This window comes from Pleurodeles waltl, chromosome 5, assembly GCF_031143425.1.
Source record: "Pleurodeles waltl isolate 20211129_DDA chromosome 5, aPleWal1.hap1.20221129, whole genome shotgun sequence".
NCBI classification, from domain to species: domain Eukaryota; kingdom Metazoa; phylum Chordata; class Amphibia; order Caudata; family Salamandridae; genus Pleurodeles; species Pleurodeles waltl.
Window position 1 is genome coordinate 905,485,265 of NC_090444.1, and position 22,276 is coordinate 905,507,540.

A 22,276-nucleotide genomic window follows, 5' to 3' on the forward strand; every position below is an offset into this window, starting at 1 on the left:
AAAAGACTTTGAGGAGTGTGCACCTCATTTTTGCTTTTTAAATTTGACAAAAGTGTGTATGGATTTGTCTTATAATGTAGTGGTGTGTATATATGTATATGTGTGTGTGTGTGTGTGTGTGTGTGTGTGTGTGTGTGTGTGTGTGTGTGTGTGTGATGATGTGCAAACCTGCTCCCCCTATCTGTAAGAGAGCGTGGGAGTTCAATTGATCATAAATAACATAAGATAAAAATACAATGTATTTCCCAGTAATAATTCAGGTATTATTGTTGATGGGTTGATTCTGCAGATTAATCCCTGGCAGGCCACCCAGCAGTTGCTGTACTATTTGATGACCCAAGGCTTGGAGGGTTACAGCGCAACCCCTTGTCTATTGATTGTATGGCTACGTTGATAACATCATGAATATAGCACAATAACTAAAAGAGCTGGAGCGTTCCGGAGCCTGGGAAGAATTAGGATCTAGATTTGGGTCCATTGGAAGAGGCCTTGCTAAGGTAGGAGAATGGCTTTGCGGTGTAGGGAGGGGAATTCTAAAATTGCTTTTGACCCCTCTTTTGGGTATATTAATTGGCATTGCATGTCTGCTTATTTGACTGAAATTTTGCAAGAGAATTTCATCACAGAATGGAATGGATGGTAGGTACAAGAAACTGTCAGCAACAAGAGGAAGAAAGAGAAAAACACTTGCCGATAAAGTTGAAGAAATGCAAAGTGAACTCTATGATGCCTTGAAAGATTTGGGAAAGTCTAAGGAGAGGTACTCAAAGTTAATGAATGGTGTGTTGTAATAAAAAATGAAGTGATAGTTTAGAAATCATTGAGGGAGGTTTTAGGGGTTGCTTTTTTCATTTTAATGCAATATGAACTGAGCTTACGCTATTCTAAATTGTGTTTACACTGTCCATCTTAAACTGTTGTCACAATACATCACATGATGACTACTACTGTTGTTTCTTGTTCTAAATAAATAATTTTGAGTTTACACTAATACACAGAAAGCGCGCCCAGAGACTTTCCAGCAGTGTAACTTACCAAGGACATCCCAACTGTCTCAGGCTATTGACTTATAATGTATCAACTAGCACACTTGAATAAAATGAAATAAAATGTAAGATTAATATGAGAGAATCTCCAAATGTTTCTTCTTGCCCGTTTCCTATTGGTGCTTATCCTGAGAACAATGTACTTGTGTAGAATTGTATAAAAGTCTTTTCCAAAAGCCCTATAAAAGGACTTGTAGTTTTCAGTACCCCGGAAACCTTATTCCCTAACTACAGAAGGTGAATCTATGTCAGATTGCATGTAGAACTGTACTAATTTGTACTTATGACCTCTATGCTTTGCTGCCAAACTTACAGATAACATATTTCATGTATATGCTCCATTACTTCTTTACATACAATTTCAAAAGACAACTCTTGTCTGTTATCTTTATGCCAATGTTTCAGCATTGATTACTGACCTCGATCATAATTATATTAGCAACGGGTCCAATCAGGGAGCACCAAAGTCTGTATTGGGACTACACCGCTCCCAGTCCTAGCCGCTGGTGTGCCTTTGGTATGATCATTTAGGACAAGTTTGTGCACCAACAAGGGTATCAAAGAATGAAGTTGGATCATAAATTCAAGCTGCTCTAACTAGGGGCCCCTAAAGTACGTTTGGCCCAGGGCCCCCAAAACCCTTAAAAAGTTTCAGGTTTCAAATGTATACTTAAATTAGCAGATACTTTAAAATATTAATTTAGAAGTACTTTAGCGCTGGTTTAACTATTTTTTAAACGATTGCGAATGTACACAGAGAATGAACTGCTTGGGTAAACAATAATATTGTTACATAAAATCGTATTGAAGTCTTAGCTCCGCCTCCTGTCCCTTTACAATCCGGCAATATGGGTAATCGGCCTTCATTTTTCTTTCAGAAAGGGCTGAGACAACAAAAAGAACACCAAAGATTCTACACAAATGCTTATTCAAGCACAAGATCATAGCACACCCAGAAACTCGAAACATGAAAAAATAGCCGAGGTTTTTCTCTAAAAATAAACTAGCACCCTTTTATTTCACAAACAACATTTGGCAGTACTTCTAGACTTTGTACAATATCGATGTAATTGCATTGGATAAGCTCATCAAGTGGTTTGTAGTAATACGAAGATGTTGCAACAGGCGTCACACTACAAAGATACGTAGTGACCTTGCAACCTAATGTCCCGCGGAGGTGTGAAAAACCTGAAAACTACAATACCCATGTGACCCCGCTGCATCTGCCAAACTACCTGCGACGGATGGGGAAGAGGAACAAAAACAGTGAAAACACGAACGTCTCTTGCTAGTTCTCTGGTGAACCGGCGCTCGGCTCGCCTCGGAGCTTGAGCAGGCTGCGGCCACGGGGTGCGGAGTGGTCTAGCTAGGATGACAGTCGCCTGTGGGTGTCTGCTGCTGGCATGGATGTGTGGCCCGACGCTGGGATGGGAGTCGGAATCAGTTCGTCTACCTCTCCTTAACCCACAGCACCACCGAGGTCCGGGTTGCGGGCAGCGAGCAGAGCCCTGGGAGGAGCAGCCGGAGTGCGGTGAGTACAACCCGGCGAGGGGGTCACAGTAGCCGAGCGCCACGTCCTTGTAAGAGCCACCACTTCCGCATGTAGTGACAGCGTGCATAGGACCCTGCTGCGGAAGTGCAATTCGCACGTTCATAGTGTTTGAGCATTTACAGTGCTACACGCGTGCCTTTGAGATTGTAGTGCCGATCCAACTTGAGGTTTCTGCTGTTTGAATTGGGATCCGGTAACATAGGGCCACAGAAGGTTCTGGGTCATTTTTTGGGTCAAATAATAGTGGACATCGGGGTTAAAATGTACAGGTGGTGCTCCCGCGAAGACTAAAGCTCAGAACCCTGTTGTGTCTAGCACTGAATCGGTAATCGTAACCAGGAACTACAAACTAATTCAAACATTGCGTCCATTAGTAGACAGTGTATCCAAATTGCAACCTTAACCGCGCATAGGATTGCTTCCTGTACTTAACGTTGTTCTCTGTTGTCATGTACATCAAGGTGCATTGAACACAAGTCTGCAGAGTCCGTTTGACGAACGCTCGTGGGCACTCCAAGACCTTGCTTGCGTTGCATTCAAGTGCCAGACTCACTTATTGGTTCTGCTATTCTCATGACATCTCATCATCCCCCAGGGACAGTGTATTACACAGTCTGTTCACTGCGACTCTGATGGGTGTGACCAGGAAGCAGAGAATAGTTGTCTTACGCTCCGAATTGTGTACCTTTAAGCCCATTTTACTAAAAAGGATATGCAGCCCACTCTGATTCCAGTTTGAGGTTGGTCACTACTACCTTCTGTCATCTTGACTGTTGGCCCCAGATGGATTTAGGAATAATATGGAGCTTCTGTTGTTTAGATGTTCAGAAATCATCCTGGTTGTGTTAGCGCGTCTGACTTTAATTGGTTTCTTATCTTTAATAAGGGTACGCGTTAGAGGTTCAATGGACCTTTTGACTGCGCTTAAAGTAAATCCCACCAAAGGACTCAATTTCAATACAAATCATTAACAACTTCAATCAACAGTAGCAATAATCTTCAGAGATAGTAATTTCACACACCATGACCCCCTTTTGTCATGAAAAACCACACCTTTATGTAAAAGTTAGAATGTTTATTTCCCTGTAATAACAATGCTAGTATCACGTAACCTAGTCTCAAAATCAAATGGTTTACATACAGAAATAACACTGGTTGACCAAATCTTCTATAGAATCTCAATGTAGCCAAAGCATTAATTATTATGCACTCTAGAGTCACAGTACAAATCAATAGCAAGAACAACTGCGCAATAGAAATAGCATACATTTAGATTGTTAACTGAGTAACATCAGTTATTTATCAATAGCAACCTACTAGCGTTTAGGGTCTTCCCTCACTAACCTTCTGATTAGAATAGCATGTTTGGACTTGCAAAACAATTTAGTCAACATAAATTTGGAAAAACATCTAGCAATGGCTCTGTCAAAATTAGCAGTTGGTACCTAGAAACAAAAGACAAATTACCTCAAAACAATAACGTTTTAGTATACCTCGGTATGGATCAGCAAGCTGTGACTGTCTTCGTGGATTGGACATCTGTTCGGTCACCATCAGCATCTGACAACGAAAGGGAATGGTTCAGAACAGGAGACTCTATACTATCTATACCATTTTTAATCCCTTGGGTGTGGGCGTCGGCCAGTGGCCGACGCCCGCACTACCTCCCTAGTGCGGGTCACGACTAGTGGGCGACACCAGGGAGGGTGTTAATAAATCGGATTTATTTATTTATTTTTTTCTCCCCGGGAGACACAGAAGCTTTTCCGTGTCTCCTCCCGCCCCCCACCCGCCCCTTTGTGACGTCAGCGCACAGCGAGGCGCGCTGACGTCACTTTGTTGATTTCCCTATCGGAGCAGGAAGCGGCCTAGGGGCCGCTTCCTGCTCCAATGGGGAAAACGGCCCCAAACGGCCTTCCCCACATTCGGGAAGGCCTCGTAAGAAAGGGGAGACTCTCCCCTTTCTTACGAGGCCTGCCTGAAAGTGTTTCCTGGCCCCCGATCGCAGCACAGCTGCGATCGGGGGCCAGGAAACGCCACTAGACACCAGGGATTTCACTTGGGGGAGGTCGGCCCCCTCGGAAAACGGGCCGGGTCCCCCCCGGGGGCATATTTAAAAAAAAAAAAAGAAAAGGTAGGTGTCCCCTGGGGGGGGGGAGGGGGGGGCGCGATCGCTAAATTTTATTTAAAAAAAAAATAAAAGAAAAAAAAGAAATGGGCAGGGCGACCTACTGTGTGGGCAATATTTTTTTTAGTGGCCCCCAAGGAAACCATACAACTACTAAAAAAAAAAATATAGATCTATATATATAGCTCTCTCTCTCTCTCTCTCTATATATATATAGATAGATAGATAGATAGATATATCTATGTAGATATATCTATCTGCATGGATATATCTATAGATCTATAGATATATCCATGTAGATAGATATATCTACATAGATATATCTATAGATATAGAGAGATCTATATATATAGATCTCTCTATATCTATAGATATATCCATGTAGATAGATATATATAGAGATAGATCTATATATATCACTTTTGTCAATACGTGTGTGGTTTCCCTGGGGGCTGCGATCGGCCCCCAGGAAAACCAGACCCACATATAAAAGTGATATATATATATATATATATATATATATATACATTTGCCACCAGTTGTCTTGCAGTTGCAGCTTGCGTCTTCAAAGCAATGCACATACTTCAACTGACGCATTTCAACTGTAGCTTTTAGGCAGCAATAAAAAAGTCAAGTAAGTATTGTGATTATGTTTCTGCTACAAAAGGGTCAGACTTTTGTCTAGTGACAGTTTTAGTGCCATAAAGAAGCGCAGAAGGTTTATATGCCTACTGCAAAGAGCAAATCTGTATTTTATGTAAATAGCTGAGTACATTAGTAAAGTCAGCCATTACCTGTGCTATAATACATATGAAATGTATGTGCGGGGTGGAGGGCGGCTATGGAGAGATGAAGGGCACTTTTGCTGGGTGGTAATGAGGGAATCCGAGGAGGAGGGAGTGGGAGCACCAATAATGATTGTTGGACTGGGTGCAGGAGGTGCTAAAGACTGTGACGAATGGTATGTGACAAGGTGTTTTTTGAGTGTCTTGAAAGAACGTGCTGATTGAGGGAAGAAGCGCAGGTAAGGTGGCCTCTACTGTTGCACGTATCTCACACACACCATTGATTTTGTGACTGTCTACGTAGGCTAGTGTTTTAGAGCAACAGTTTAGCCAATAGCAGAGATGGCATCTTGATGGATGACTGCTGCCGTCACTCGGGTTATAGAGGACAGCTCTGACATAGGATCAGAGACTGAGACATCAGATACTGAGAGAGCATCTGAGGGATAGGACAGTGGCGCAGACTCTGGGAGTGATTTTTCAGTCGGAGGGGTCCCATTCGATAACTCCTCTTCCAGTAAATTATGAGGGAGGTGATGAGGGCAGTCCTGCTGTCCCTTCGCAAGCACAGTCTGTGCAACGGGGTAATAGTGGGTTAGCCCAACCCAGAGAGCAGGTGAATGCGGCGGCAAGCAGAGAGAGAGAGAGTGCTCTCTTGGGAGCTCCCCAATTTAGTTCAGCCCCAAATTCCACCGCCCAAATCGTATTGTGGAGACATCAAAATTATCTATCACAAAACAATCTGGTTTTGTAAGGCAGGCACCTGTGTTTTTGGTCCTGGGTTCGGCGGCCATATAGAGAAACACACTAAACCCAAACATTTCTGGAAACTAGACGTTCGGGGGAGTCCACAGAGGTGTGACTTGTGTGGATTCCCCAAAGTTTTCTTACCCAGAATACCCTGCAAAGCTGAAATGTTGAATAAAAACTCAATTTTTCTCGCATTTCTGTCACACAAACTACAGGAATAGGCTGGGATCCACAAAATTCCTACCACCCAGTGATTCCTCACCTGTCCTGATAAAAACACTACCCCACTTGAGTGCCTACACCTAGTGCCTGCGTCAGGAATGGATCACCCCAGGGTCAACAGCTGCCTCATGTAAGGACCAACATTGACCGTTGTGTGATCTATTCCTGTCGCGGGCACCAGGCCTACCCACACAAGTGAGGTACCATTTTTATCGGGAGACTTGCGGGAACGCTGGGTGGAAGGAAATTTGCGGCTCCTCTCAGATTCCAGAACTTTCTGTCACCGAAATGTGAGGAAAAAGTGTTTTTTTTAGCCACATTTTGAGGTTTGCAAGGGGTTCTGGGTAACATAACCTGGTCAGAGCCCCACAAGTCACCCCATCTTGGAGTTCCCTAGGTCTCTAGTTTTAAAAAATGCACAGGTTTGGTAGGTTTCCCTAGGTGCCGACTGAGCTAGAGGCCAAAATCTACAGGTAGGCACTTTGCAAAAAACACCTGTGTTTTCTGTCAAAAAATGGCATGTGTCCACATTGTGTTTTGGGGCATTTCCTGTCGCGGGCGCTAGGCCTACCCACACAAGTGAGGTATCAATTTTATCGGGAGACTCGGGGGAACGCTGGGTGGAAGGAAATTTGTGGCTCCTCTCAGATTCCAGAACTTTGTGTCACTGAAATATGAGGAAATGTTTTTTTTTTGTTTTTTAGCCAAATGTTAAGGTTTGCAAATGATTCTGGGTAACAGAACCTGGTCAGAACCCCAAAAGGCACCCCATCTTGGATTCCCCCAGGTGTCTAGTTTTCAAAAATGCCAAGGTTTGCTAGGTTTCCCTAGGTGCCGGCTGAGCTAGAGGCCAAAATCTACAGCTAGGCACTTTGCAAAAAACACGTCCGATTTCAATGTAAAAATGTGGTGTGTCCATGTTGCGTTTCCTGTCGCGAGCATTAGGCCTACCCACGCAAGTGAGGTACCATTTTTATCGGGAGACTTGGGGGAACACAGAATAATAAAACAAGTGTTATTGCCCCTTGTCTTTCTATACATTTTTTCCTTCCAAATGTAAGACAGTGTGTAAAAAAGACGTCTATTTGAGAAATGGCCTATAATTCACATGCTAGTATGGGCACCCCGGAATTCAGAGACGTGCAAATAACCACTGCTTCTCAACACCTTATCTTATGCCCATTTTAGAAATACAAAGGTTTTCTTGATACCTATTTTTCACTCTTTATATTTCAGCAAATGAATTGCTGTATACCTGGTATAGAATGAAAACCCATTGCAAGGTGCACCTCATTTATTGGCTTTGGGTACCTAGGGATCTTGATGAACCTACAAGCCCTATATATCCTCGCAACCGGAAGAGTCCAGCACACGTAACGGTATATTGCTTAAAAAAATTTGACATTGCAAGAAAAAGTTACAGAGTATAAAACGTGGAGAAAAATGGCTTTTTTTTTTTTTCAGCTCACTTTCAATTTTTTTTTTATTTCAGCTGTTATTTTCTGTAGGAAAACCTTGTAGGATCTACACAAATGACCCCTTGCTGAATTCAGAATTTTGTCCACTTTTCAGAAATGTTTAGCTTTCCGGGATCCAGCATTGGTTTCACACCCATTCCTGTCACTAACTGGAAGGAGGCTGAAAGCACCAAAAATAGGAAAAATGGGGTATGTCCCAGTAAAATGCCAAAATTGTGTTGAAAAATTTGGTTTTCTGATTCAAGTCTGCCCATTCCTGAAAGGTCGGAAGATGGTGATTTTAGCACCAGAAACCCTTTGTTGATGCCATTTTCAGGGAAAAAAACACAAGCCTTCTTCGGCACCCCTTTCTTCCCATTCTTTGAAAAAAACGAGATTTTCACTGTATTTTGGCTAATTTCTTGGTCTCCTCCAGGGGAAACCACAAACTCTGGGTACCGTTAGAATCCCTAGGATGTTGGAAAAAAAGGACGCAAATTTGGCGTGGATAGCTTATGTGGACAAAAAGTTATGAAGGACTAAGCGCGAAATACCCCAAATAGCCCAAAAAGGGCTCAGCACTGAGGGTGGGGGGGGGAAAGTCCCAGCAGTTAAGAGGTTAAAACATAGTCTAAGGATCAGCATTAAGCAGCAAAAGTTGAAGCAATAAAGTTAAAGATAGAATTCTCTAAGTAAGAGAAATAAAATAGGAATGAGCACAGAAGGTGAGAGTGATCGAAATGCGAGCTTTCCTCTGTACACTTGGGCAAAGTGAAAAATCATCTAAAACACTTCCCACGTTGCCCTTGGTCAAACAATCGTACGTTTACATTTAGTCCAATGAAAGCAGAACTTCATATCCAAGATATAACTAAACTGTCTTTCACATGTCGATGATTGGCTCCTCTTCTCCTGTTTCCATCGTCGGACTTGTCAAGTAACAATTTTGTATCTCTCTGTCATTGCATCCGTTGTTAGCTCCTAGGAACATCGCTTTCACACACACTAAACGTTACATTGTATCAATAACTGTTTCATGATTTTCTAACAAGCAGTTCTCATGGGAAAAGGAAAACATTTGCTAGCCATTGGTGAACGCAGTGGAAGAGGATAATTCACATATTAATTTCTTCAAGCAAACACTTTCTCACAGCATTATCTTAACCGTACAGTTTAACATGAGACTGTGCAACTAGGCCCAAAACCTTGCTAATTTAAGGCCTACAATTAATAAAGCAAATACATAATAAGTAATCATTAATATAACATACTACTACATTATTCTAAACATGGGCACCTCAATTCATTTTAATAAGCAATTAATAAGGACACTTTGTGACAAATGGCGGCCACTCAAGTAGGCACATTTTTCAAGTAGTGCCTTGTTTTCTATATGAAATCAAATTCTATGCAGATTCAACATTCAGAATACATTAATATTTATTAGAAAAAATGCAGCTTTCACAGTTGCTAATGTAGTTTTGTTGTTTGGTTTGACTGTTCAGGAGCACTAGTAAGGTGATCTTTAAACCAAATTTCCATAGGAATGACGTTTGCCCTGCCCTCTCACAAATTCTGTATGAGTTTCTCGGTACTGTATAGTTATAGAATTCAGATAACACCTCTGCGTTTTATTCCCGGTTGTAGGATGGCTGTTTTTTTCCTGTTTGGGTCAAGCCCCTGGATTCTTGCATGCATCTTCATGTCTGCCTTAACCCTCTCTACATCTTAACACACTTCTGTTCTGGCAGTCGCCAATATCCTTCTGGTCTGAGCTTTGGAAAACTTTGCAAAAGACCTAAGGCACCCTAATAGATCAATAAGGGCTTCTTTAATGTGACATATTTCAGCCCACACACATTGTTATTCTTGTCTTGGTGGTGTATAAAACTACCTAAATTAGGCAAACTATTGCATGAATATTTATAATCATGCCGCCGTCCTAAATATGAAGTGACAATTCTATTCTCCTTAAGACCCTCTGCTTCCACTTTCTTGATGTGAGGCCCTCTATGCAATGATGACCCTCTGTGTCAAACCTGGAAAACTTTCAACATTGAAAGCCCTACCCATTGACCCCACTATGTCTATAACGTGACCACAGAGCATTCCCTTGCCCTATCACATGTTACAAGCACCCCACACACCACCCATGTAGACATGCAGTTGTTGGTCACATGACTGTCCTGGTAGGTTCCATAATTAGTCCAACTGACTTCCCTATGCTCTGTTAATGAGCAAAGGCCTCTAGCCACCTAGAGAATTGTTAAACTAACTCCCCTCTCCTTATCTGACTGCACTGGGCTTAACCTCTAGCACCATCAGAGGTGTCAAGGTCACTTACCATTTATACCATTTATGCAGTTTGCCCTAACTGTCTCCTTATGTCATGGTAATCACGTTTCCTGCCAAAGCATTATGAACCCTTGCATACTGTTGTTGTCACTTCCCTTTCTTTTATCTCTGGTTCATATCTTTAACAGTATTTTATTCCCTTCAGTAGATATTTAGACTACTATCTAGTTACCCTGCACCAGGAAACCTCTACTAAATGTTATTAACTTGGCCTCCCTGTTACCTAGGCCCGTTCTAGGAATTTTTATCTGGATGGGTCAAAGGTGCGTTTGAGTGAGCCAGTGTGGCACAATTTTTGTCAATTCTGGAGGTAGCTGTAGGAAGGTAGCCTCTTTCTTGCCTTGTTACCCCCACTTTTGGCCTGTTTGTGAGTATATGTCAGGGTGTTTTTACTGTCTCACTGGGATCCTGCTAGCCAGGACCCAGTGCTCATAGTGAAAACCCTACTTTGTCAGTGTGTTTGATATGTGTCACTGGGATCCTGCTAGCCAGGACCCCAGTGCTCATAAGTTTGTGGCCTATATGTGTCCTGTGTGGTGCCTAACTGTATCACTGAGACTCTGCTAATCAGAACCTCAGTGTTTATGCTCTCTCTGCTTTTAAAAGTGTCACTGCAGGCTAGTGACTAATTTTACCAATTCTCATTGGCACACTGGAACACCCTTATATTTCCCTAGTATATGTACCTAGGTACCCAGGGTATTGGGGTTCCAGGAGATCCCTATGGGCTGCAGCATTTCTTTTGCCACCCATAGGGAGCTCAGACAATTCTTACACAGGACTGCCACTGCAGCCTGAGTGAAATAGCGTCCACGTTATTTCACAGCCATTTTACACTGCACTTAAGTAACTTATAAGTCTCCTATATGTCTAACCCTCACTTAGTGAAGGTTAGGTGCAAAGTTACTTAGTGTGTGAGCACCCTGGTACTAGCCAAGGTGCCCCCACATTGTTCAGGGCAAATTCCCCAGACTTTGTGAGTGCGGGGGCACCATTACACGCGTGCAATACATATAGGTCAACACCTATATGTAGCGTCACAATGGTAACTCCGAACATGGCCATGTAACATGTCTAGGATCATGGAATTGTCACCCCAATACCATTCTGGTATTGGAGGGACAATTCCATGCATCACCGGGTCTCCAGCATAGAGCCCGGGTACTGCCAAACTAACTTTCCGGGGTTTTCTCTGCAGCTACTGCTGCTGCCAACCCTCAGACAGGTTTCTGCCCCCCTGGGGCCTGGGCAGCCCAGTCCAAGGAAGGCAGAACAAAGGATTTCCTCTGAGAGAGGGTGTTACTCCCTCTCCCTTTGGAAATAGGTGTGAAGGGCCTGGGAGGAGTAGCCTCTCCTGCCCTCTGGAAATGCTTTGAAGGGCACAGATGGTGCCCTCCTTGCATAAGCCAGTCTACACAGGTTCAGGGATCCCCCCAGCCCTGCTCTGGCACGAAACTGGACAAAGGAAAGGGGAGTGACCACTCCCCTGACCAGCACCTCCCAAGGGAGGTGCCCATAGCTCCTCCAGTGTGTCCCAGACCTCTGCCATCTTGGATGCAGAGGTGTGAGGGCACAATGGACAGCTCTGAGTGGCCAGTGCCAGCAGGTGACGTCAGAGACCCCCCCTGATAGGTGCTTACCTTTCTCTGTAGCCAATCCTCCTCTGTGGGCTATTTAGGGTCTCTCCTGTGGGTATCTCACCAGATAACGAATGCAAGAGCTCACCAGAGTTCCTCTGCACTTCCCTCTTCGACTTCTGTCAAGGATCGACCGCTGACTGCTCCAGGATGCCTGCATAACCGCAACAAGGTAGCAAGAAGACTACCAGCAACATTGTAGCGCCTCATCCTGACGGCTTTCTCGACTGTTTCCTGGTGGTGCATGCTCTGAGGGCTGTCTGCCTTCACCGTGCACTGGAAGCCAAGAAAAAATCTCCAGTGGGTCGATGGAATCTTCCCCTTGCCAACGCAGGCACCAAACTTCTGCATCACCAGTCCTCTGGGTCCCCTCTCATCCTGACGAGCGTGGTCCCTGGAACACAGGAGCTGGGTCCAAGTGTCTCCGACAGTCCAGTGGCCCTTCTGTCCAAATTTGGTGGAGGTAAGTCCTTGCCTCCCCACGCCAGACAGTAATCCTGTGTACTGTGTGAACTGCAGCTGCTTGGGCTTCTGTGCCCTTTTGCAAGACTTCCTTTGTGCACAGCCTAGCCCAGGTCCCCAGCACTCCGTCCTGCATTGCCCAACTCTCTGAGTTGGACTCCGATGTCGGGGGACCCCCCTTTGTTGCTCTGAGTCAACCGTCGTCCTCAGATCTTCCAAGTGCCTGTTCAGGTGCTTCTGCGGGTGCTGCCTGCTTCTGCGTGGGCTCTCTGTGTTGCTGAGCGCCCCCTCTGTCTCCTCCTCCAAGGGACGACCTCCTGGTCCTTCCTGGGCCCTGGCAGCACCCAAAATCCTCAACCGTAGCTAGCAAGGTTTGTTTGTGGTCTTTCTGCGTGGAAACAACTCTGCATCCTCCAGCACGCCATGGGACATCTTCTGACCAAAGGAGAAGTTCCTGGCACCTTCCGTTGTTGCAGAATCTTCGGCTTCTTCCACCCGGAGGCAGCCCTTTTGCACCTTCATCTGGGGTTTAGTGGGCTCCTGCCCCCCCCAGGACACTTGCGTGACTCTTGGTCACCTTCCTTTACAGGTCATCAGGGCCAGGAATCCGTCTTCAGTGCTTTGCAGTCAGTTGTTGTCCTTGCAGAATCCCCTATCCCGACTTGACTGTCTTTCTGGGGTAGTAGGGTAATTTTACTCCTACTTTTCAGGGTCTTGGGGTGGGGTATCTTGGACACCCTTAGTGTTTTCTTACACTCCCAGTGACCCTCTACACACTACACTAGGCCTGGGGTCCATTCGTGGTTCGCATTCCACTTTTGGAGTATATGGTTTGTGTTGCCCCTAGGCCTATTGTCTCCTTTTGCATTCTCTTGTGTTCTACAGTATTTGCACTACTTTTCTAACTGTTTAATTACCTGATTTGGTTTGTGTGTGTATATTTTGTGTATATTATTTACCTCCTAAGGGAGTATATCCTCTGAGATACTTTTGGCATATTGTCACTAAAATAAAGTACCTTTTATTTTTAGTAACTCTGAGCATTGTGTTTTCTTATGACATAGTGCTAAGTGATATAAGTGGTATAGTAGGAGCTTTGCATGTCTCCTAGTTCAGCCTATGCTGCTCTGCTATAGCTACCTCTATCAGCCTAAGCTATTAGAACACTACTAATCTACTAATAAGGGATAACTGGACCTGGCACAAGGTGTAAGTACCATCAGGTACCCATTATAAGCCAGGCCAGCCTCCTACAGTAGCCTACAAGCCCTAGATTTACATCATACCTTCTTCCTCAACGGTATACAGAGCATATAGAGAATAATTTGAGGGTAAGAGCTAAAGTCTACACTCGTCAGCCTCAACCTTAATAATTTTCAGATACAAAGCCAATTGTAATAGTAGTATAAGCTTAAGGAAGTCCCAGTTACCACTCCCAATCCTTCACATCTTCGCACTATGAAGCCTGGCTCTTTATTTCTTGCAATTTGCCGAACGCTTATTTATTTGACGCTGAGAGTGATTCTGGCAGCTGAATTCTGGATGCTCTGCAGCCTCCTGATGAGATGTTTATTGATCCTGGCATAGAGGGTGTTCTTGTAGTCTAGTTTGCTGGTGAGCAGAGTATGGGTGATGATCTTCCAGGTGTTGTCTGGTAGCCATTTGAAAATCTTCTTCAGCATCTTCAAGGTGTGGAAGCATGAGGCAGTGATGGTGTTCGTAGTGTCTTTCAGGGTTTAGAATGGAACCTTTCTGGCTCCCTGAAGACTTTGTATCAGTGTGACGCCATCGCTAGAATAGAATGTTATGAAAGCTTGTTTAGAATGGTAGGTTCACATTTACACACAGAGGAATACAGATTTGTGATTTACAGCTCTGTGTGTGGCCTAGTGATTTATCAGGTACCAAGTTGTTGGAGTTGCTACGACTGGTGACAAGAGAAAGGACAAGTAACCCAAAGAAGAAAATGCTCTCCTGGAGAGTTTACTGTGGTGCAAGCAAGCTGCTTGTGTGTGCCACATATGCCTTTGCCGAAGTGCTGAGTTGATGGCTGGCTTTGGTAGAGTTGCTACAACTGGTGACAAGATAAAGGATAAGTAACCTAAAGAGGAAAATGCTCTCCTGGAGAGTTTACTGTGGTGCAAGCAAACTGCTCGTGTGTGCCACATGTGCCTTTGCCGAAGTGCAGAGTTGTTGGCTGGCTTATGTGGAGTCAAAGCACAAATCCAGCCGGTGTGAAGTTTGTGAATGGAAAGAGAGCTTCACGGAAAAGTCTATGCTTCATTAGTCAAGAAGCCACAACCAAGATCATCGAAAAGGTACTTTGCTGCCACGCAGAATAATACATTGTACGGAGCGTTAACGCTGAAGGCACATACAACTATGCCTATAAAGAACACATAAACAATAATGAGTTGCTGTATATTGCTACGCATATTAATGCAGGCTGAGAGAACAAGCAAATAAAGAAGCATACTGCTATTACTCTTACCTGAGTCTTGATAAGTGTAATATTACCTCAGCACTGGGCAGGGAGCCCCAAGAAGAAGTACTGGGGTTGTGCTTAGTGAGCTGTCCCATACCTGAAGCGACATACCATCAAAGCCGCCTGGTGCGGGCTCAGAACAACTTCAGAGGTCCCCATGAGTAAAGGGGCTCTGATGGAGAACAAGATTAAAGCCAAAACTCCAAACACTGTCTTTGATGATCTGGAGGCTGAAACATCATCAGCCCTCAGTGAGGATGCAGATTCAGGGGTTTGGAATGTAATAAAATATCTACTTGTCCATTGGACAGGTTGCTTCTTAAATTCTGCTTGTCCTGTAAAAAGAAATGTACTTGTCCCTTTGGTGCCAAGTAGTGCAGCATCAAATTATGACATCAATCTCTTTATGTAAGAGCTCTGATAATAGCCTCTCTGATTATGGCAGAGCTACTACTATTGTATGGCTTGAATACTTACATTTTCAATCCCTACTATAGCAATTTTCTTATTTTGCCACCTTTCCTTAGATCTACATACTGAGGTTCGAGGAAGCAGTAAGCAATAGTTCCAGGGCTGGAATGCCTTTAAGTCTGCAAACCTACTAACTTGCATGTTTTAAGGACTTTCACCAGCTGTTCTCTAATCTTTTCGCATAATGAGAAAGGTTGGAAATTTACTCCTGACAGTGGCAGAAGTAGAAGTTCTTTCAGGGTTGGGAAAAAAGTGGTTGGAGGGAAAGTGAACTTGTAAACGCTCAATAGATTTTCACATGAGCAAATCAACACATGCATATTTGCTTGTGCTTAAATACAGTTCACAAATATTTTCTAGAAGTGCAATTTCCTGGTCTACTTTTGTAAATTCTTGTGAAATTATGAAAGCCACTAATTCAAAGACATATAGCATGGGTACACTTTTGTGATTTTCTTCAAGAATAGGGTCCCTAATTAGGTCTGGCATTAACAAAGACATTTGTTTTTATTAAACATCTATTTCTCTATCGGCTGGCTTTACTTTGAGTGATTGCATTCACTCTTCCACAAGGGGCATATTGGCACACAAAGTAGTTTTGATCAGTGCAAGGAACTACTGTAGCAATCAGTGGCATACTGAAACTGGAGGGGGACCCCCTGCAGAGAACATAGAGCCCTTCCACCCTCCCCCCCCGATTCACTCAGGACAGGTGCTGTGCTGAGGGGGGTCCCTTTGAGGGGGGGCCGCGGGGCCTTTGTTACGACACTGGTGGGAATGTGTGCTTTTTTAGACCAAAAACTTTTTTTCTTTTTGCCAGGGCTTGTTACAATGGTGAGGGCCTGGCAGCTCCCACAACAATAAAGTGTTACAAAAGCCATGTTAAAACAAGACACGCATTGACGAAATCAAAAGACTCACAAGAAATTTCGGATCAGTTGGCTTTGCCAGTGCTTGTTTATTTTCATGCTTCCCATAATCTTGTTGAAAATGGTTACTCTGATTTTCCATTAGGAATATATTTGGGAAATACTAGCATGCATCAACACATTTAACTAAGTGACACTTCAAAGAAATAGCACCTAAAATTTACTACTTGCATTTTTTTCTGACCATTTTATTTTGAAAGCAAAGAATCACAAACATTTGCAGCTAATCAAAGCACGTTCTGGGAGCATTATACTTAGCCTCATATTGTTAAACTTTTGAAATGTGTGTATACGCTTTTTAAAAAAATGTGTTTAATACTGGTACCACTGTCAGTAGTGCTGTGTGACCTTAAAACGTTTATTTATAGTGCTCACCCTGATAATGAAGGCTTTTCATTAATGACCCTTAAATATAAGTTCAAACAGGATTTACAAATGGACACACATATTACCGCAACTGCAGACAGTTCCCTTCTCTGTAAACTGGCAGCCAAAGGGTTTGTGCGGCAGGAGGTTGGGCTTACTTGTCCCAAGGACACAATAAACATGAAAACGTATGGCCCTTGACCCCAAACAATATGTCCCGGGTGATAGGAATTCCACATCCCTGAGATTCCAAGGGACAATCAACAGCATTTGACAGAGTTCCACCCTCTATGTCAACCACGCACATGAACAGTGCTGCCGCCTTCCTAAAACCACCATCATTTGACACTGCCAAAAATCAAAACACTGGCGATAGATAGACTGCCTGGATAGAAACATTTGAAAAATTCATAGATGCACTTTAAGAGACTGATAACAGGAAGATTATCAAATATCTCTAAGATCTTGCTGGCGATGGTGTCAAAGAAGTCATAAAGAAAATACCAAAAAGTGAAAATGAAGCCACATACCATCAGGTTAAGAATGCATTGAATCTCAGGTTCAATCTAGTACAAAACATTGATTATGAAATGTTTTAAGTCAAGAACGTCAAAGAATTGGTTAAACAATCAATTTTGCAGAAAGACTCCACACACTTGTCAAACACTACAGGTATAATGAATGTAATGATTAAGAAGCCATGTGGCTTAGAATTGTAGATGGATGTTTGTCAGATTCCTTCAGACGATGAATGCTGAGAGAAACTCTTAGCGTGGAGCGAGTTTTGATGGCTGCCAGAGCTGAGGAATGTGCTGAAAGACAAGCTGCCGATATGAAGGCCTAGGTGCACAGAGAGTGTCATAAGTGAGAAAAGTAATTTGAAACAAAAGATTGAACGACACAAAGTGATGTGTACACTCAAAAAGAAGTGGTATTTCATATGCAGATTTGCGTTTCCTCTTGAAGGAAAGTGTCCCGCCATTGGTCAAATATGCAAAGGCGCTGGTAAAAAGAACAATTTTGTGATGATGTGCAAAGCAAAGGGAAAAATAAGTGTGTCTCAGCACGAAGACAAAATGACCGCTAGAACGTTCCAGAAGCAGTGTACGACGAACCCCCAAATGGCCAAGCGGCATCATCAGTTGAGGCAAATAGACACTGAACAAAGCTGATCATCATCTAAATCATCATCAAACTGAAAATGAAGAAAGTGATTGTTCCACGTCAATGCTTACCTCAGAAAAACGTGCACGTCAGACTGGATGTAAGGAGAAAAGTTGACATGTCAGAACAACAAAACCATACAAACACTGTCAAAAGAGCAGAGTAGAGCATGAGTCAGTTATTGATCCTACACGTCATACAGCATTCCAAGAGGCTAGGATACAACATGCAGAGCTCCTGGAACAACTTACACTGTTCAACTACAAAACATACACAGTAAAGTTACATTCAGAGGGAGATAAAGCAGGCATCCTACTCGCCCACATGATTTGGCCACAGCTCTCACCCACATCAGTATTATTCATAAAGTCATCTGAAGACACATGCTAACACTCAAGTAGCCATTAACAAAGCCTTTCGCTCCTATTATACACAGTTTTATAAGGCGTGTTCCCTCCTGTTCCGAGAAACTAGAGGATTTTTTTGAATTCGTTACATCTCCTGTGAGTTTTTCAGTAGAGGGTTTTGAGTCGTTGGCGGCACCCCTCACCTCTAATGAAATTCGCACTGCCATTCATGGAATTGCCCTTAATAAATCACTGAGTGTAGAAGGCTTGCTTATTGAGTTTTACTTTACTCTCTCTGCAAGGTTGGTGCCTTGATTGGAGAAGCTTTACAAAGGTTTGGAGGCCAAGATACTACCCCCTTCAACTAGACAGGCCTGGGCCACCTCCGTGCTACAGCTTAGATGAGACCCAGAAGATCTGGCATTAAATAGACCTCTCTCTCGCTCTCTCGCGCTCTCTCTCTCTCTTTCTTAACTACTGACTTTAAGATTCTTAGCAAGGTTTTGGCTCTAAGACTATTATCATTACTGAGAAAATTGGTCCCTATAGACCAGTATGGCTTTGTACCTCGCAGAAGTACCTCATTGAATATTAGATGGGTCTACCCAGTCATGGAGTCGGCACCAGACGGCTTCCCGAATGCAGGCTGCCTTTTGCTTGATCTTCAGTAAGCATTTGATTCCCTTGATTGGGAATTCTTGTTTGCAGTGCTGCGGAAAGTTGGTTTTCCTACGATCTTCGTAACGTGGGTCCAGGTACTATACACTGGGAACCAACTGCCCGAGCCACAACAGGTGCCCATGTCTCAGAGCCATGCACTGTATTACGAGGCAAACACCAGGGTCCTCTGTTGCCATTACTATTTGTTTTGGCAATGGAGCCTTTAGCACAGAGGCTCGGCCAAGAGGCAGGAACGTGGGACATAACCACACGGACCACTTTCACATTCGATCACTCTGTATGCTGATGGTATGCTTGCATATGTCCGCAGTATCGAAAGTTACCTTACTCCCATTTCTATTACTCTCCAGCGTTTTGCTGATCTATCCGGCCCATGTGTGAACCATGCCAAGTCCTACATTTTTTCCTTTCAAAGGCCAATGTTGAGAGATATTACCCTAGGAAACCATGAGCTTTCCATAGTGCACCATTATTTTTGTTACTTTGGAATCCAGGTATATCATACGCATATGGATCTCCTTGACTGCAACCTACTTAAGGCCATTTCCGCACTGAGAGCCCAGGTTAGGTTCTGGACAACACTACCTCTATCGGTGATGGGCAGACTGGCGCTTGTCAAAATGGTTGTGCACCCTAAATTGCGATATTACTTTGCCAACCTCCCGGTGATAATTTCATTAAAAGTATTTAACTCTCTTTACATGCTCTTAGTAGAATTTATATGGGGGTTCAGACTGTCGCCGCATTGGACTTTGCAAACTACAGATGTCAGCGGCCCGGGGCCCCGGATTTCCATTCATATTGCATAGCTGCCCAACTGCAATGGCTTTCGGGTCTGAACCTATAGGAAATAAACTACACACTTCCCGATTTGCATTCTGAGACATTACAATCTTTACTCATACCAGGAAGCAAACTCCCCCATCTACTTCACCTTTACTTCTACTTCATGCTATCAGTTACTGGTGTTTTGCACTTCGTATTATGAGGCCTGCTCCTGCCTATTCTCTGAACATCCCATTATGTGGCCTGCCCTCTCCTACAGAAACTCTCTCCTTTTTTAGACTGGCCCCCTGGGAGACAGCAGTTGTTTCTATAGTGGGCAATCTCTTTACTGATGGACAGTTAGTTCCACACTGTGATTTTATTGAATCCCATGACCTCCCAGGGGCTCTTATTTTCACACTCCTCCATATTGAGATTTATACGTCATCATTGGCCCCCACAGAGCACTGAACCAAAGATACATGCACTTATACAGGCAGTACATGAGATGGGCACAAGTAGACACTTAGTCAAATGGTTATACAAAGGGGTCAGATCCCATTTACTTATAAATCTGGATGAACTTGGAGAACGTTGGGAGGATGACTTAGACCGTCTCCTCCATGATAAAGAATGGCAGTTTATGCTACCATACCCTAGCAAGATACCTCGGAATACAAAATTTAAATTTATACAGTATACACTCTTTCATAGAGCATACCTGATGCCATCCACTTTACAGAAGATATTTCCCTCATCTTCATCACATTGTTCGAGGTGCCTCCGATTATATGGATCCTGGAAAGGCATACGTGATATACTCCGAACTCTCACTGGATGTATGTACTTCAACATTATGGCACACTGCATATTAGGGTTATATCCTCAGCCCAGATCATGCAAGACACAATCCTGCTTCATTGACCGGGTGCTTCTCTGGCCAAAAGGCAGATAACTTGCCATTGGAAATCTTGGTTTTGCCCTCAATTCTGGGATGGTGGGAGGAGGTCTGCCACGGAGGGGGGGCTGGTGAAGCTATGGCCATACGGAAGGAGTAATACAAGGGCCCGAGTAAATACTCTATAGCCCAGCTATGGGATACCGTGTTGGAACAGTTCCAGGCAGAAGAACAAGACTCCTCCCTACCCCCCTCAGATAACCTAGACTCTCCCTATTATGCCTCGTGTCCCATTGTGCCTGTTTCCCCCCTACACCCAATGCTGGGCTCTTAAAGTGTCTCTGATTACAGTTCTTATTGACACATAATTGGTTGAGATTCATCATCATTCAACTTTATTTCGGTAAGTAGAAAACATACCATAAAAGTACAATACAAACATCAAAATGTTTGATTTTTAAGATTAATAAAACAGTAAAAGTGTAGGCACAAAAAAAAAAATTTTGAAAAGATAAAAGAGAGTTAAGATGCAAAGAGAATAATCAAAATGAATATCTCCTAAAAAAAAATTGAATATTCTACTCAACAAAGACCCTATTCCCTACACCCATAAGTGTTTCAGTAATACAATAGGACAATGACTTTATACTTAAGAATTAAATACTAAAATCAGACATCAAGATCAATAAATATACATACATAGATCTAAAAATTGGATATCCAGTCTTATTCTTTAAAATTGCTAATCTAAGACGCCAGATTGATTCGAGGAATTTTGCCACTGGTAAAACTACCTGGACAGATGAATCAGATTTTAAAATTCTCTCGACATGAAGATAATACCTGGCGCCTATAGATTTGCAAAGCGGAATAATCCACAAAGCTCTTTGTTTATGATATGCATAGCAAAAGAAGAGAACATGTGAAATAGACTCTTCAAGTTGACAACCCATCGGACAAAGCTTGGAACTATTGGTAGAACAGAGCCATTTATACGTTAAAGAGCGCAGAGGAAGAGAGCCTATTCTAAACCTAACAAAAAGAGCTCGCGCAGATGGGGATAGTGCTGTATCCATATAAGGTTCAAATTCGTAATGGCATTTAATTGATAAATAACAATCGGACATAGACAGTGGGGCAATCTTGGTAAATTGCGCAATCTGAACGTTATGCCAAAAAGCATCCTTCAGTAATTGCACAGCATTTTTAGGAATAGAAAGTGGGTCCAACCAGTAGGACGCTAGACCTAGATGGATTAAGGACCCTTTGACATAAGCACACCATTTCGTTTTGCTAATAGTGTTACTGCCCACCAGTTTGAGAAGCCCATAGTGAAATGGATAAAGGGCATCTGTTGACCAAAGTTGAATCCAATATAGCAAGGGCCTTAAGGCGGCAATCTGCGAGATAGAAAAAAGATTTAAATCCATATGGATGGGCAGAGATGGTGTACTGGAGGGAACCCTTAACAACAGTTTCAAAAATTGGTTTTCCGCCCTTGCCATATCCACCAAGTTGCAATGGCCCCAAAGTTCAGCACCGTATAGGCCCCCCCCCCCGGGCTTGAGATTTATATATTTCGAGGGCGGGAGACATTGCAAATTTGGGAGATCTAGAAGCAAATCTTACGATGCCACCCGCTCTTTGCTTCAGACATAATAAAGATTTCTGGCGGTGTGCATGCCAAAGGTGTGAATCTTCCAGTTTGATACCTAAATAGTCAATGGTGCCCACTCTTTCCAAGAGAACGCCATCTAGATATACCGGCCTCTTCAT

At 43.3% G+C, this 22,276-nt stretch overlaps 1 protein-coding gene across 3 annotated transcripts in view; it reads left to right on the forward strand.

The window, feature by feature from the left end:
• Window positions 1–2,294: 2,294 nt before the first annotated feature.
• Window positions 2,295–22,276, forward strand: part of TTC13 (tetratricopeptide repeat domain 13) — an 815,569-nt gene continuing 795,587 nt past the window's right edge. For all 3 annotated transcript variants that reach the window (XM_069235032.1, XM_069235030.1, XM_069235031.1), the window contains exon 1: window positions 2,295–2,577. In XM_069235032.1, the coding sequence (XP_069091133.1) occupies window positions 2,418–2,577 (160 nt within the window). In that variant the 5' untranslated portion in view covers window positions 2,295–2,417. The remainder of the gene's footprint in view (window positions 2,578–22,276) is intronic.